This window comes from Atta colombica, unplaced genomic scaffold, assembly GCF_001594045.1.
Source record: "Atta colombica isolate Treedump-2 unplaced genomic scaffold, Acol1.0 scaffold30, whole genome shotgun sequence".
NCBI classification, from domain to species: domain Eukaryota; kingdom Metazoa; phylum Arthropoda; class Insecta; order Hymenoptera; family Formicidae; genus Atta; species Atta colombica.
The window spans coordinates 1063720-1081600 of NW_017259404.1; the positions used below are offsets into that span (position 1 = coordinate 1063720).

Below are 17881 nucleotides of genomic sequence, written 5' to 3' on the forward strand. Positions count from 1 at the left end.
ATCTATTATATAATTATATCTATATAATGTTGTAAAATATTTATATTTTATACATTATTTATATTGGAATCGTTTCGTTCTCACATTTACATACATTCGTATTGTTTTTAAATCTTTTATGGATTGTCATTACATAATTCGAGAGATAAAAAATATTGATATAAAATCTATTAAAGAAACTATTGATATAAAAAAAATATTGATATAAAATCTATTATCAAACTAAAATCTTGGCGTTCTGATGCATCGATGCGAATTCCGATGATGTTACGTAATTCGAAACAATTTTGTATCGATGTTTTTACCTCATTGTCGTCGCAAGTTTTTTCACTCGCTTCGAATTGAAACGGCATAACGTCGATTTCTGATGATAAATCGATTAGAATGGATCTTTAATAGTTTGTAAATATTCTCCCACTCTTCTGCAACAATTCTCTGGTTGACTAATCCTTGCAAAGACGCATGTATCTAAGGTAAACGACAGTTTGTTACTTAGAAACGCTGCGAAGATCGATCGATGGAGGCAAGAATAAATATTTGTGAATAAGTTAATAGAAATTTTAGCAGAGAAGCTTAAACACAAGTTGAGAAAATAAAATTAGGTCAGATTTGTTCAACACTGTAGAAATGAATAAGTAAAAAAAAAAAAAATACAAGAAATGCAAAAATATACAATTCCCAAATTATAATACATAATTAATTAATTGCATTACAAAAAGTTCAAAATTTATTTAAAAACTTATTTAAAAGTATTGAAAAATATATTAAAGGCCATTTATTTAAAAATATATATATTTTGGAAAAAATACATTCTTTTGAAAATGTGGAATTTTTTTTAGTTGTTTTTTTCTCTACTTTCTTTTACAATCTTATAGAACTTCTTAATCATTTTATTACGCACGATTTCGTGAATAACTTTATGTTTTATTATAAGGATACAATGTTACATTACAGATAGACGTATTTAATAATTGTTTTTATTTAATTGTACATTGTATTTAATATTTTTAATATTTCCACCAGCGCAATTTTCTTGATTACGAGCTTCAGAAAACGTCGCGTTTTCATTATATTTAACAATTCCTTTTCTTCCTACTAACATCTCAAATTTTTGCGTAAAATGCATGCCAGAAATGCGTTGCCAAAGTCAAGAGAATATATATATATATATATATAAGCTTGCTTCAAAAAAGATTTGTGGACGCGATGTGAAAAGCTTCTCAGATTCTTTAAAATCCAAAGATTTACAGATATTTTCAACGAACTCTAATAACGTTTCATCGTTTCGAGAGATCGATCCTCAAGGACGCAAACATGAAAATACATTCTAGAGGATCGTATAAAGCGTACCTTTTGATTTTACGCCACTTTTTGATCCGTTATCGCTTATAATAGTGCGGTGAAAATACGCTCTCTAAAATATACTGGTATTACATTTATCGATACATCAATTCCATTCACAAATCCTAAAGTGGACACGACGAATCGGTCGTTATTTTCCAAATTTCAACGAGCAAGACCACAAGAGAAAGACACAGTTTCGAATAATTATTAAACTAAAGTATCACTAGCTTTAGAAATAATACACGTATGTACATATATTCATTACTTGTTCATTCATTAATTATAATCTATAATCTTTGTAATCATCTTTCTTTCGCCTACATTACGTGAATACTTATAAAATTACTTGCAAAAGTATTGCAAAAGTATTCGTTAATTAAAACGTCGTTAATCTTCAAATAAGTTTTGAAAACTTATTAGATTGAAGTATCTAAAATTTCGGATAAATAAATTAGAAATGTTTACGCAGAACGCAGTGTTTAACAATTGTGGATAAATGAGTTACATAAGCTCTTAAAAACTTAAAAATAAATCATTTTAATGTCATACTTCTGCCTCGATCCGAAGAGATTTGCATTCAACAATTCTTTCGCGTTTCTGCAGAATCGACGATAGATGTATCTTCGTGAGGTAGGCGTCTAAAACTTTTCGCACCATTGGCCTTTTGATGAGAGTTTCCGGTAAGAGCAGCTGCTGGATCGTCCTCGAAGACGTCGAACGTGTAAAGCGCGAACCTTCATTATGACGTATTGCTTTCCTTTTAAACGACATAATCAACACAATTAAATATCGTTCTATTACTATCATTCATTGAATGCTAAGGAGGATAAAACGATGCTTGTGCTAAGTGTGTTCTCTAAAAGGAAAGCAGCCTATGTGAAGCAAAGCGATGAAGCTCTAAGACAGCATCTCCACTTCCGCTTGAATGTTCTGGCGTGCCTGCTCCTCCAGCTTGTCACGAAACTCCACGGTGGCGAAGATGTTCGGGATCTGCAGGAAGTTCTGTAACACCTGAAAGACGCAAGAACGTGAAAGAATGACACGAATGTAATCACTCTGTTTTACTTATTTTATTTGCGTTAAGTTCTTTTCTATTTCACAAATAATATATCTACATAAAGGTAAGAAAAAGAGAAAAAGTAACATGTGACAATTCTGTCCTCGATTAACATACTTCTCTTCAAAAACTAAGAAACGTCTTTTAGATAATATCTTCTAGATAATTTTGAAGAATACTTGAGCCTTCTTTTTATAAAATCTAACGGAATAAGCTTTAATAATTAATCTCAGAAACAGTAATTATTTATTTGTATATTATAATTTATTATACTAATTGTTTAATTAATACAATAATTACAATAATTATTAAAGTTTGTTTTATTGAATTATTAACTCTTTGTAAAAGAAGATTAAAGTATATTCTAATCATTATTATAATAATTGAAATTAATTGTTATAACAATAATAATAATTATTATTATACTGAGACAATTTTCGTATTTTTTTTAAGTTCATCGAGAGATTATATTTCTGCCGTTCATATTTTAAGGTTGAACAGGATGACTCACCTTTAGCCGTAGCGCTGTATACATGGGCTCGCTGAGGAAAGAGTATTCCCCGCGTATTCGCTCTCTGTACTCGGCGTAACTTTCTGGAGAGGAGCCGAGTACTGCCATATCCAGGTCCAGGAAGTAGTGTGCATCTTCGCTGCCGAAGGCACCGCCTACCTTGTGCGCCTCGGTGCTGTGAGTCGCCGCTACTTTGAGCAGAGCACAAGTCTCTTCCCTGAGCTCTGCGTCCTGAAAGATAAAATTAGCCAGATCACTTTTGTGAATTCAATCAACGGATTTTGGGTATTCATCTTTTTTATCTCATTTTTTTATTTGCATTTTATTCTCTTTTTTTAGCATGTTGACACTCTTCTTTTGCATAATTCACGAAATAATCGATACTATAATTTCATGATAAGTGAAGTAAGTTCATTTTTTTTGTCTCATCTCTATTCGATTCCAAAATCTAACAAAATCTTAACAAAATTAAAATTTTTTTAATTCTAGTTTTTAATATTTTAACTCTTTCTTTGTGTATAATTTATATTTCATGATTAAAATTTCATGATGAGTCTTTATTTTCTTTTACGTCATTTTTGTTGATTCTAAAATATTAGATGTGGGAAAAAGTTCGTGGCGTTTTTTAATGCCATCTAACGGGAAAAACGCCACGAACTTTTTCCCACACCTAATATTAATAATTAAATCTTGAAACGATTATAATTAAAATTCTTTTTACTTTTGTTCTATTTTTCAATATTTTATGGTGATGATCATGTTTAAAACTTGTAAAAAATTAACCATAGTTCAGATTGTTTACTAACCGACGGAACCTCGGCCTCATCAGCAAAAGCATTGAAGTGCTCGAGATTTTTATCTTCGCTAAAAACCAAAGCTTTAGGATCATACTCGAAGCTGCAACAGGAGATTTAAGTCAGTCATTGTCGATGAAAGAGCGACAATATAATAATTCAATTAAATAATAAAAATAAAATATGAAGTAACAGAACTCTTAATGAACTCTTTAAAATCCAACAACGAGATATAAAAGGCTAATAAGAGTCAAAAAAACTTAATAAAATTCCTTTATTCGTTTAACATAAGTATAATTAAAGATAGAAATAATAAATCAAATTGTAGAAAGTACAAAAAAAACACTAAAATACATACATGTTTCAACCTTATATTTAATTTCAATCTTCTTCAATACAAAAAATTTATTTCCCGGCGCAGTATAATACATTATCATTATTCAAAAATTAAGAAAGCGACTGTTTCGTTGCATAATTAGATGAGAGTTAAAAAAACAGAGAAAACGGAAAATTGTTCAAGCGATTGGTTGACAAGCGACTGATTGCGAAAATTTTGCGAAAAATTGTTCTAGAGAGAGCATAAAGAAACATAGAATATAAAATAGAAATAATTTTTTGTACATTTGAAGAGGGCCTAAATATAAGGTCGAAACATGTATGTAATTATATTCTAGCGTTTTAATTTTTGTACTTTCTACAGTTTGATTTATTATTTCTATCTTTAATTATACTTATGTTAAACGAATAATGGAGTTTTATTAAGTTTTTTTGACTCTTATTAGCCTTTTATATCTCGTTGTTGGATTTTAAATAATAAAATACTGAATACGATAAGTAATACCACCATGCTGCTAAAATTTGTTTTATTGTTGTACTCAGCCACCACACTCACTTTTGAAAGAATATGGCGAGCAAAACAGCTCGCGGGTTTTTGAGATTGCTTTTGATTTCGTAGTAGTGATTCAGCTTCTCCCTGAGCGAGTCCAGATTGTGATACGTGCGTTTTTCCTCCGAGTAGACTTCCTGCAGGCGTGTGAACCAGGAGTCGCAGACCGCGGCGTCCAGGCCCTCCGTAGCTTCCTTCCAGCTGTCCTCCAGCGATGCCATTGCCGCTGAAATTATTCGATTCATTTAATTCGCGAATGTTACACAAGCATGAAAAAAAGTGTGTGAAAGAAAGAAAGGTAAATTGCCATAAATAATTTTTTAATTAGTAACTGTTTACCGTATGGACTGACACGTCACTCCAATAAGGATTGCAATTTTAGTACGAAGAATTTCAATTAAATTTACGCTTTTCCGGAAATAATTAAATAGTTAGTGATTTAATGTTGAGAAAAATTTAAGGGAATATTAATTGTGTTCCCAAGAAAGGGAATTTATAGTTAAATATTTACCTCAAGATGTTGGTCGTTAATGGCTTAAATTAATTAAAATTAATTAATTACCGCTTGAACTTCCCTTACAAAAATTTAATACTAAGAGATAATAATTAATTACTTATTAAGCATTAAATTATAGTACTTTTAATACTCAAAGTAAGTAATTAATCGCTATCTTTTAATATTAAATTAATTAGTGTTAAATTGGAATTTTGTAAGTGTTGAGAATTGAAAAGAATATAATTTTATGGTAATTCTGTTTAACAATTTAATGAAGAATTATAATTTCAAGAATTGAATATGGAAAGGACAGAGAGGACCCTTACAGAAATCTAATTTAATACTGAAAATTATTTATTTTAAGTTCTAAAAGTTCTGAGTGATTAATTATATGTTTTGAGTATTAAAAGCACTGAAAGCAGTCTTTTTAATATTTAAAACAAATAATTAATTGCCACCTTTCAGTATTAAATTTCTGTAAAGAAACTGAAAGACGCTCAGACATTTACGTCTATTTACAGATATGCCGAGGTCAATGCCAAAGGATAATACAGAAAAGAAACAATTTGTTCAATGTTTGAAATGAAGTTCGCGGACCCAATTAAGGTGAACGAGGAACTCGAGAGCATCTCGGAAACATTCAATCAGCCGACATGCCGAGGAGACTGCCAGAAGGAAAAGATCGTGAACGCGAATTCGCGCTGAATCGTGGCACTCACTTAATTTCCGATGGACGAAGAGCCGTGGACACACACGGTGTTTTCGGGACAGCGGGAAAATTACCGGGGCATCATCCACGCGCGAACGCCTCGCGAATGAGCCCCGCTAAACCAGCGGAGCGCTACGTAGCGCCGCGTAGACCGACATACACAACACTCCACCTCCACTTATTGATCGTGGTGGTGACTCGTTTCCGAGCTTGTGGCCGCGACAGTTTTCGTCGCACTTATGGAAATCACGCCTCCCTCACGTGCGATTTCCGAGGGAAAATCTTCTTAGTGTATAGGTACGATATTCATGATCCATTCTTATTTTAAGATCGTCTTGAGTATGTCTAAGATATTAATATAGCCCTCTGATTATAATTTTTATACATCTTAAGACAGTCTCAAATAATCTACTAAATACCGGCTACAGATTTGTTTTTTTATTGCTGTACTGGTTTGCATTATTTTCCTTCTCACTTTCACAACATTTTAAATATATATATATAGTAAGATTTATTTTTTTTATAATATCTATACTATTTATAATGTCAAATTATATTCAATTTGAATTATTTTTAATCACAATTCCTATCGATCGCCATTGTTCTTATTTATTATTTATTATTATGTATACTTATTATATTAATTTAACTAAAACAATGGAGGTAAATAATTCAAGAAATGTTAATTATTAATTTCAATTAATTTGACGTAAATTTAATTTATTATTTACTGCAATTGTATGTTAATAGTATGAGCACTTTATTTTAAAATTAAGTATTTTAAAATTAATATAAAAAGATTGATTAGATATGATTGTTGTTTTCCATACGTTTTTATTAAAATAATAATACAGTTCGACACATTTAGAAGTTAAAAATAACAAAATATTATTGTTTAACTCAAGAAACGAATTTGAATTTGATCCTAAACTAGCTAATATACTTTTGAAATTTAAAGTGAATAAATACACTCACTTACAGGTATAATATTTAGTGAAAGCGAAAAAGAAAAATCTAATAGTTTATAAGACAGGAATAAAAAACCTATTAACTAGTTTAAGTACAAAAATTCTACACTAATTACAAAAAAAAAAGTCTTTTATCTTTGTTTTGCGCAAATCAATTTCTTTTCATTGATTTTATAACAGCGCGAGAAATGCAGTTTCAATATTGTTATGTAATTATTAAGTCTATATATGGTAAATATTAAATCTATATATAAGTCAGAAGTACAGAATATCCTGGCGCTTTTCCAAATTTATACACGTTTTCCAGTCCATCAAACTGTGCTCAAATTAATCTTGAATAAAAACAAAGATAAGAGACATTTATTTTTTTTGTAATTAGTGTACAATTTTTGTACTTAAATTAATAAGTTAATAAGTAATTAATAAGTTTTTTATTCCTGCCTTATAAATTATTAGATTTTTCTTTTTCGCTTTTACCAAATATTATATATGTAAGTGAGTGTATTTATTCACTTTAAATTTCAAAATACTAGCTAGTTAGTTTAGCTGTGTACCATTAAAGAATCAAATTCAAATTCGTTCCTTGAGTTAAACTATAATATTTTGTTATTTTGTTATTTTTAACTTCTAAATATGTCGAACTGTATTATTATTTTAATAAAAACGTATGGTTGAAAACAACAATCATATCTAATTAACGCTTTTAAATTAGAATAATAATATTATAAATAATATTATAAATAAATATTATAGGTAATCAATTTAATACGTGTAATAATGATGCCAATAAGTACTTTTAAACTATATTGCCAAGAATTTTTGAATTTTATTATTTACTTAACTGTTTATTTAACAAGTTTTTAATTCTTTTGTTATATTTATATTTATATTTTATTTATTGTCACATTCGTTTTACGTATACATATACTAGTGAGTTTTTTCTTAAATTACTTATGTAAAAAATGTAATATAAAAAGATTTATTAGTATTATAATGATGTAGTGCTGGCGATTTTTTAATTTAATCAATTTAAAGAAACTTCTGTTGTACAAAATTGATATGCAAAATTTATTAATTTATTCCTGATATTATTCCAGGCATATGGAATGGCAGAAATTTTTTAAACTTTCGCGGAGGAACTAATCGAAAGATCGAATATTGCAAAAGTCGAATTTCGATATACGTCCTCGTATCATTCGATGTGGTTCGATATCCGGCACTTGCCAAAGTTATGGAGCGGTGTATGCTTCGCGAAAGAGACTATTATGACTTTCGAAAACTATCCAAAGATAATTTATTGTTATTCTATATATTACTGATTGCACTGATCTTTATTACTTTGTTCCTGTGCGGCTTTTTGTTCAATTCTACTCATTATGACTATAATGAACGCGCCTCGAACTCGAATATACCTAAATACATCGGTAACTTGAGGTAAGTTAACCAAATTAAGACTTGTGCAAGGGAAAAAAGAGAAAGATTAGATTTTATCTTTAAGAATTTAAGAATTAATTTAATTTTATTAGGGGAATAAGAAATATGATACAATCAGTAACAAGAAAATAATAAGTAGAAGAAGAAATATGAGATAAATATCTTCGACTTAGTAAAGGTCGAAGATATTTATGTTATCTTCATCTTATTCTTGATGGAAATTTTTTTCAGAATCTTTCGTATAATTTCTCAACATTTTTATGTAAATTTCAAAAATCATTTTTGAACAATTTTCAAACTTTTTAGAAAATTTCAGAGATATATTTTATATGAATTGGAACTTTCTCCAAAAATATTGGGAAAAATTTACATTTTCTCTAGAATTCTTTATATTAGGTGTAGTAAAAAGAAATCATTATTTTTCCATTCAATTTTATGCAAAAATAATGGATTTCTTTTTGCTACATATGTTTGTTAATATATATGAATTCTGAAATATTCTAAGATTTCTCATTTTATAATTTCTGAATACATGAATCATAAATGAAAATTAAGATATTTTATAAAATAAGAAAATAGAATATTTCAGAATTCATGTATACAAAAAATTCTAAGAAAAAATAGATTTTCTCGGATATTTGTGAAATGTTTGAATTGTATAAAAATTCTGAGAAAAATTTTTATCAGGGCTGAAGAGGACTTCCAAAATATAAAAAATAAATAAACACATAATTAATAATTATATTAAATAAATAATAAATTTAATTTAGTTTCTCAACATATTAATATCAATGTTTCTAATGCTGCAAAATATTACTGATAATCTACAAAGTTATATAATTTTGGTTTAATTAATATATTAAGGAAATTGAAACCTATACTCAAGTTTGAATCAAATAGTCTTGTTTACATAATTGTTAATACATTTATATATCTTGAATATGTTGATACTTCAATTCAAAATATTTATTGTGTATTGTTTTCAGAATAAAGACAGATTTGTTATATAAACCGTTGATAAAAAGATTAATATTTATGGTGATCGATGGGCTAAGATGGGACTTTATTGCGGGTCCTATAGGAAAAACCGCCATGCCGTTGACGAGTGATATACTGACAAACGATCATGGATGCTTGATACAAGCTAAATTGCAAGCACCAACAGTGACGATGCCTAGAATAAAAGTGAAGCTGCAATTTTGTTAATAATTTATTTGAAAATATTCTACGCTGCGAAGTTAGTTTGTAAGAATTTTTATTTATTAGGCCATGATGACTGGTACAGTGCCAAACTTTGTAGATGTAATATTGAACTTTGGGAGTAAACCTCTGCACAGGGACAATTTGTTGTCTCAAGCGAAGGCACATGGATATAAATTAATATTTTATGGAGACGAAACTTGGCTCTCTCTATTTCCCAATATATTTGATCGTCACGATGGTACTACTTCATTTTTTGTTACAGATTTTACAGAGGTAACTAATATATTAGAGTGATACGTAGTCCTCATAAATTGAAAAAATATAAATTACTTTTATGTTTAGAATAATTAGATGAATTGTATATTTAAAAAATGATATAATTTAAACAAAGTGTCTGTCATATATTTTTAGCTTTTTTTCCACCTAGAAAAAAAAAAGAACGTGATCAAAATATATCACTCTTGAAACTATTCCATTTTTACCTAAAACATTATTTTGTATCATTAAAAATAAAATTAAATATTTAAGATTTTTAATAAATGAGACAAATAATAAGTTATGTGATAAGCTGTTGTCTTATTCAAGATTATTCTTTGGAGACTAACTATTCGTTCAATTTTAAACAGGTAGATAATAATGTGACTCGACATATACAAGACGAGTTGAGTAATGATGATTGGGATGTGATGATTCTTCATTACCTCGGACTAGATCACATTGGTCACGTCGAAGGTCCGTTTGGTCCGTCAGTTAAACCTAAATTACAAGAAATGGATAAAATTGTCGTTCAAATAGCTCAAAAAGTTCAGGATTGGGTTAGTATTTGAAAAATTGTAATCTTAATCCTTGCTTTGTAATCTTTTTCTTTTTATCTGAATTAATAGTATGTAAAAATAGTTTTTTACATATTATTATTTAGAAGAAATTTAATATTGCATTATTTTACTTATAACATAATACAATTCTATCACTTACTTATTTTTAGAACAGTGATGGAGAACCCACACTTTTCATCGTTTGCGGCGATCATGGGATAAAAGACTCTGGCGGCCACGGCGGCTCAACGCCGGAAGAAACAACAGTGCCGATTATTACAGTAGGAGGAACTATCTGTGTATATGAAGACACTGAATTAAGAATTCCGATTGAGGTTCAGCAACTCGATATTGCGGTGACATTATCGGCCGCCCTCGGACTACCCATTCCTTCTACAAGTCTTGGCTCTGTATTTCTGGACTATATCTACAATCTCCAAGACGATAAGCGGCTCTTCCTCCTCAATTACAACTCGAGACAATTGTTTGATCATTTCCAGAAATTCACCAATGAAACTGAGTGTAAGCATTTAACTCTTAAGAATTATTCGTAAAACATTAAGTATATTTAGATATTTAGATAGCGAGAAGATAATAAATTCAGGATTATAGAAATTTAGAAGCAAGGAAAAAGAAATAAATTTAATGATACGAAAAATCAAATTTAAGTTTTTAAGAAGAAGTTCAAAAACTTATAATTATATAAATAATAAATATATCTAGAAGCGTGTGAGAGAATCTTCAAAAAGTCTCCGAAATTATTTTATTTATTTTATGCAGGTATATTAAAAAATAAAATCGACCAACAATAAAGAACATAGCTAAATAATAAGAATGCAAAACAAAACAGTTTATTTTCAAAGAATTTTTTTTCTTGTATCTTTAAGAGACATATCAACAAAAGTATTTTACAAAGGATCTAAGTTGGATAAGATCTACATCTTTACTTCTTTCTTTGCACACACATTTTATTGTAATAACTGATATCATCTCGTGGATTGAGCTATCTATCGAGCGCGTCTCCGGGTGGCGGATAGGAGGATGACCAGACGACGTGGAGTTATCTGGTTAGCGGCAGTCATAGCCGATGATAAAAATTGTCGCCGCGGACCAGCTTTCCAAGCCAAGTTGTGAGCTATCTCGTGATGAGGGCTGCGTGGTACTAGGGGAGCAATACCGTTAACGATGCCTCCGGGGAACCGGGCGCCACCCCAGCAGTACACAGCTTTACTCATGCATGCAGGGCTCTGCGTGGGCGGACCGTATATATTCCCTAGCTGCTCGTGGGATTCAAATTGGAGAAACCTAATTTTAATCAAGAAATTAATATGAAAACGAAGATAGAGGACCCGCAGAATTCACGCACATCAATCACTCAATTTTCTGCCTATAATAATACTGTATTTACCACAAATCAACCGAATGCTGTGGTATCGAGAAGCAACACTTCCCATTCATGAGAAAAACGAAGAAAACAAAATTACTATCTACGTAACTTTGCCTTTAATCTTTCAGCTTCCTCGACGATGCCACAGGCAACGACGAGCACATTCACCAACGTTAACCATTCGCAAAGTTTCACCAGCTTTGTGTCGAATAACGAGATCACAAAAAAACAAAAAAATATGATAAAAGAATCGAAATAATTAATCATAATCTAACAAGAGCGATAGTATCGACGAACAATGTACCCTCAATGATGCCACAGGCAACGACAAGCACATCCACCAGCGTCAAACGTCTGCAAAGTTCCTTCGATAGCTCTGTGTTGAATAGCGAGATTACTAAAAAGCAAAAAACATTTGACAAGAGGATCGAAGTGATTAATCATCACTTAATCAGAGCAATAATGTCGACGAACAATATGCCTTTGGGTCTAGAACACTTAACACTGTTCCGAGGTGCTATGTCGAAGGAAATCGACAAAATTGTCGATGGATTTATTCCCAAATTTCATGATTCATATATCAAATTTGGCGCTATAATAATCAAATGTGTCGATCAGTCATCGCTTTACTGGCTTTTGACGCAGATCGACAATATTTTGCCGTGGCCGGAGGCCAAACTCAAGATGATCATTTACAATGAGTTGCAGAAGTATTTTCGGGCTTGCGTATGGATTCCAGGTCCACTCGAGTCCTCCGAGACCGTGCTGAAGCGATTGAATCGACAAAATCCGGATCTTAATACGGCAAATTGGCAAATATTCGCCGAGAATTTGGGAGTTTTTGAAGATGGAAGAAGTATGTTTCTCGGAGTGCCTGAATCGGATTTCAAGAAACTTGAGGCATCTAATTTTATGGCTTACCTAGGTCTTGGACAGATCAACTTTGCTTTTAACAACATTAGGAGAACTCAGTCGCGACTAGTTCGTAATGTCCAGTTATTTTTTTTTAGCTCGAGATAGGTTTTATTCTTTGCTGTACATAAAAGACTACAATCCAAAAAATATTTATTCTTTATATTATATATTCTTGCGTGGTATAATAAAAAAAAAACAAGTATTTCTTTTGTAAATCAATTTTTTCAATTTTTTTGTATAAAGACAAATAAATGTCAGGACATATTTTATTATGTCCTTATATATTAAAAATAATTTAACATATACACGTAATTTCTATCATTTATTTTCGTTTTGTATTTTGTTAATTTTTGTTCTGTATTTCGTTTATTTTCGTTTTGTGTATTTTATTTCTTCAGAAACTCGAGTCTAACAATAAAAAAAAACTCAATCTTTTTTATTTAAAAAAAAAAAGATTTAGGAATATTGGGATTTTTTTGGGCTTCGTTTCTCGCGAGATTCTTGCATGAAGTCTTAAAAAGAAATGTTGACTAAAAATCTGCAAGCTGACATCAAATAGTTAATAACTTTCTTTAAAAAATTAAAAAGATGCTCTGTTAAATGACTACATTTTCTGTTATTTTCTTTTATTATTATACAATGACAAATTTTATGACAAAAAAATGACAAAAAATTGCATCTTACTGAAACTTTTAAAGTGGTAATGAATTAAAATAAACTACTTATACGTTACTTCAATACTATTACCTTTATTTATACGTCAAGATGCGTTTTATTTTTTTCTAGTATAGCATCTTCTATCGTCTCTTGATATATCTTCACAATATTCCAAAATTTCGAATTAGCGATCAAAAGGCAGATTCAATATTTTTTAGATATATACCAGAAATATTTGAACATCACGGATCTGCATCTTGATTGGTTCAACTCAAATGAGACACAGCGTGATCGATACGATATTGAGAATATTGCCTTGTCTTATCACGCGATTCTTGATGCAATGAAGGAAGAGCTTGTAACTAGCCATTTAGTCATATATGACTTTAGTCTGATAGTTGTTGTCTTGTTCATCATGTGGCAAGTAAGCAAAATAGATAATTTAGAAAGATCCAATTAGTATTTAAGAAATTATATTTATATTAAAGAGAATTCAAATCAATGTGAATTGGTATAAAAAAAGCCCTTATAATATCTTATAATATTAAATAATTTTTTATGTATAAAATTTATGAAAATTTATAAAAAAATTAAAATTTTAAATTTTATAAGTTTTTTCAAATCTGAAGATTATATAATAAAATGAGAAAATCTTAGAATATTAATAGAAAATTCATACATATAAGGAATTTTAAGATCTAGATTTTTCAACACTTAAAAGTATTGTAATTCATATAAAAATTAAAAAATTTTTTTAAAAGTATATAGAAGTTTTGAAAAGTTCTGATTATGAAGAATAAGAAAGATTATTTCTTTGAAAAGGAATCAAAGAGATAATCTTATTAAATATAAATTTTGAAATATGTATAACACTAATTAATATCCTTTACTTTAATTTAAGGAATTTGAAGATAATTTTACTCTACATCTTTTTTCAGATGGTTTTTATTGCGTTTCATGTGGAAACTACAATTTGGACTACGCGTAAAAACACAGTATTTTTTTTTTTGATGGGATTTTCTCTGTGCTTAGGATTGTATCTTTATACTTTTGGAAACATAACTTCTCTCTGTCCGAGTATCAAAGCTCTATTGTTTCTACTAATCATCGGCGTTTCATATATTAACTATAATCTGAATTTAAATAACAAGAGAAATGTGAGAATCAATATTTATTTAATTTCCAGTGTTAGATAATAAAAAATATTAATTTAAACATTGAAAGTATTTGTTGAGCAATAAATAATTAGATATAGATTTATTTAATTTATATAAATTGAACAAAAATATACTCTAGTAATAAATATTTTACTACAAATATAGCCTAAATTATTTTTATTATAATATAATAATTGTTATTATAATTGTTTCCTATAGATAAAATTCCTGTTATATTTTAGTAATTTTTGAACTCACATTTTTTTTTTCAAAGTATATCTCCATTGTGATTTTTTAAAATTTCAATTTTTAAATTTAGATTACGCTGGAAATATCGATATACAGAATGTTGGAAATTATCACGGTGATGCATATAATAAGCTTCTGCGGTAGCAGTTACATCGAGGAAGAACATCAGACATGGTACTTTTTCTGGTCTACTTTAATCGCATACTTTGCCTATAAATATTTTACGAAACTACTTGAATTGATACATTATCGAAAGTGAGTAGAATTTTTTCTCTTTTGATATAATGATAGATCAAATCTGACATTGAAAATATTATTTGTTCACGAAAAAATCAGCATATAATTTCTATAAATTTTTCAGAGATTGCATTATGTATATTTACTTACATTTCACGTGTGAATCAAACAGAAATTGATACGTTAATTACTTTTTTAAATATTAAATTTCGAGAGATCACATTGTGTTTCTATTATCTATTAATTTTAGATAAATACAAAAAATATAATCATTCGCTTATCAATTTATTATTACATAAATTTAAAAAATAAGATAATAAAATTCAAGTCAGATTTGAATTATGTCTGTAGCGACACAGCTGAATCTCTTCATCATCTAATAGTACAGTATATAACAGTAATATAGTAGGATCAACCGAATATTACGTAGAACACTGTGTTATGTTGTTATTGCTATTTTTGGGACACATATTTCTGCGAAAGCTAAACAGCACAGGCAACAAGTGGGCCCACCTGCCTGACATAGCTCAGTGGTTGAAGGAGGACGATAGTAAAATCGGCATGACACTCCTACTTTTAACTGGTAAAATATTGATGAAAGTTTAACTTTTTTTCAACATATTGAAGTACAGATAGACTTTTTTAATTATAAGTGACTGGAAAATGAGTTGTTCCCTTGATATGGACAGACATCTTTTACAAAATTTGGCTCAATACTTTGTGATATTTATTTTCAGCATTTGCTCTTCTGATCCGGATTGCTTATAAAATTGAAGAAAAAGAATATAAGCAGCAATCGTTGTTTCAGAATATAGCTATCGCCGTATGTATATATCTTCGCCATATGTCCAACGGTGCCGTCGTGAAAATTCCATTGTATTCCTCAAGGTAAATTGTATTATATTTATACTGCACGTAAATATCAATTTATCAATCGTTCATTAAAGTGACTGTACGAGTGGATCACACATTTAAGAAGTAAATTTTTACGTTTGTTGCAGTGGAATATATGAAGTACAAATATTTTGGGGAATAATAGTGATATCTCTGATAAACTACGGATACCGATTGATAAAAAAAATTAAGCATGATACGTATAATTTTATGAGTATAATGGTGTTCTTTATCATAAATATGTGGGTGAGGATCTCGGCGATGTTGCATCAACCGTACAATGTGATCCTGTTACCGATGCAGATCATTGTAAGCTCAATAATTAACACTGTATTGAGAGAAAACGATTCGCTCGATCGTGGAGTTTTCTTACATTATTGGTTGGGCAATGTATTTTATTTCTATCAGGTAAATATTTGAAGTCCTTGATTTTTATTAATGTACATGAATAGAATAGAGGAATCTCGAGGAAAATATCTTTGATCAAATCTTTTCTTTCTTTTGAATAATTCTTAGTGAAACTTATGTATATATGAAAGCATTGTTTTTTTACAATATTATATTATTTAAATTGATCAGAATTATTTTTCTATTAGTTAAATTTCTATAAAAAATTTCGTTGGAAATTCAAACATTCTGAAGTTATATAATATACTTCATACTTAAATATGTTTATAGTATAAAAAAATAAAGATTTATCAAATTTTAAATTCTTATAAAGTTCTCTTGGCAAGAAACAATACAAAATCTTTTTTATTATGATTAGTTCAATAATTTATTGAGATTGTCAAAGACTAAACTGATTTCGATACTTATCTCGTATTGTGCATTGATATTTTAGGGAAACTCCAATAGCCTTGGGAGTGTGAACATCGCGGCAGGATATGTCGGTCTACAATCTTACATGCCTTTTGTTACCGCTGTGTATTTAATCATTAATACTTATTCCGCGCCTGTCCTAGCTTACTTCCTACTCATTTACCATTGGGAAATGAGTGAGATATATCTGCAAGTATTCCGTGAATTCTACAATTATTGTATTGCGATTGATTAAATTGATACACTCCTTAACGAGAAAATCGATTATATATTTTTACAGCTCCACAATCCTTAAGAAGATTATACATACAAACAAGTGTTACATCGCGTGGAGGCTCCTGACGACAACTGTCTACATGTACTTTATCATCTTCCAGCTTAATCATTTGTTTGTGTTGTCGGTATATTTACCGAAATTGTTATATGAGGTGACATATACTATGACGATGTGTTGCAGCGCATTGTTAACGGTGATTGTAATTGCAGTGCAACATGCATTGATTCGTTTTGACGATGTGCACAGATGTCATATTTGCGGGAATCTAAAAAATGGACATGCGTTTGTACAATACTCAGATAACCAGGCCTGATTTAGCATATTAAACAAACTAATGTACTGCACGAGTTTTTATGAAGTTGCGGCAATTGCTACATCTTACGTGCAAACTGAGTTAGCAACATAAGGGACAAATAGACATCATCAGTTTATAAAATTTCAAGAACAAACGTTGAGAATTAATAATGCGTCGTGTTGATGGCAAAATGACGGCACGCGATGAGCTAGCATTTCGTATATAGTATCATGCTGACAACATAATGGCAAATTGATGGCACATATATTTTGCATACCATTATGATGCTATCAATTTGTTATTATCAAATTTAGAATTCACATAAGGGCAATATTTCACACATAATGAGAAAGCATCTTGTCCCTAGTTTGTCAATATCTATTGCAATGACTGACAGTAACATGCCGGCACTTTGAACTCATTTGACTATCAGGGTAGAAACCAGTGCAAGAAATATATGTGCGCGTTTGTACAAATAAACAAAATTTATATAAATTTATATAAATATTGATGTTTCAGAAAATTAGATTTAAATCGATTTTTATAAATTTAATTAGAGTCTAAATAATGTAATTAAGTTAGTAATTAATAGCGTTCATACACTCCGATGAAAAAGACTGATAGAGGTCATTCCAGTAGTAAGAAAAATTGATCAAAAAAAATCATAAACTTTGTACAGCATTAATTGTATTAAGTACAACTAATCGATATGAGTATTCATAAAATGAATTTATCATAGCCGTATTGCTTAATGAAGATTTTATTCTCGTCTTTAAA

The 17881-nt window shown here is 29.6% G+C and overlaps 3 protein-coding genes across 3 annotated transcripts in view; 1 reads left to right on the forward strand and 2 right to left on the reverse strand.

Moving 5' to 3' along the window:
* LOC108690228 (tctex1 domain-containing protein 1-like) overlaps positions 1-2174 on the reverse strand; it is a 3860-nt gene extending 1686 nt beyond the window's left edge. The window contains exons 1-2 of the mRNA XM_018197416.1: positions 1894-2174; position 1266 (exon numbers count right to left, since the gene is read on the reverse strand). Coding sequence (XP_018052905.1) covers position 1266; positions 1894-2151 — 259 coding nt within the window. The 5' untranslated portion in view covers positions 2152-2174. The remainder of the gene's footprint in view (positions 1-1265; positions 1267-1893) is intronic.
* LOC108690227 lies at positions 2056-5935 on the reverse strand. The gene is made up of 5 exons (XM_018197415.1): positions 5808-5935; positions 4599-4818; positions 3719-3809; positions 2913-3143; positions 2056-2355 (listed from the first exon to the last, which is right to left on the reverse strand). Exons 2-5 carry the CDS (start codon positions 4811-4813, stop codon positions 2242-2244), a joined length of 651 nt encoding a protein of 216 aa, XP_018052904.1. The 5' UTR covers positions 4814-4818; positions 5808-5935; the 3' UTR covers positions 2056-2241.
* Positions 5936-7996: 2061 nt separating this feature from the next.
* LOC108690218 (GPI ethanolamine phosphate transferase 2) lies at positions 7997-17540 on the forward strand. Its single transcript, XM_018197402.1, has 13 exons — positions 7997-8199; positions 9186-9384; positions 9466-9675; positions 10029-10217; positions 10388-10739; positions 13395-13600; positions 14115-14333; positions 14653-14837; positions 15203-15402; positions 15557-15707; positions 15821-16121; positions 16555-16721; positions 16813-17540. Exons 1-13 carry the CDS (start codon positions 7997-7999, stop codon positions 17120-17122), a joined length of 2892 nt encoding a protein of 963 aa, XP_018052891.1. The 3' UTR covers positions 17123-17540.
* Positions 17541-17881: the final 341 nt, after the last annotated feature.

What these genes read in the sequence shown, in the direction of transcription:
- LOC108690218 (XM_018197402.1), top strand. Translation starts at nt 7,997, where the DNA reads ATGGAGCGGTGTATGCTTCGCGAAAGAGACTATTATGACTTTCGAAAA. An exon ending in CTCAAAAAGTTCAGGATTGG is followed by an intron (nt 10,218 to 10,387) that starts GTTAGTATTTGA and finishes ACTTATTTTTAG; the next exon opens with AACAGTGATGGAGAACCCAC. An exon ending in GACACTCCTACTTTTAACTG is followed by an intron (nt 15,403 to 15,556) that starts GTAAAATATTGA and finishes ATTTATTTTCAG; the next exon opens with CATTTGCTCTTCTGATCCGG.
- LOC108690227 (XM_018197415.1), bottom strand. Translation starts at nt 4,813, where the DNA reads ATGGCATCGCTGGAGGACAGCTGGAAGGAAGCTACGGAGGGCCTGGAC. An exon ending in ATGAGGCCGAGGTTCCGTCG is followed by an intron (nt 3,144 to 3,718) that starts GTTAGTAAACAA and finishes TTTATCTTTCAG; the next exon opens with GACGCAGAGCTCAGGGAAGA. An exon ending in ATACAGCGCTACGGCTAAAG is followed by an intron (nt 2,356 to 2,912) that starts GTGAGTCATCCT and finishes TGCGTCTTTCAG; the next exon opens with GTGTTACAGAACTTCCTGCA.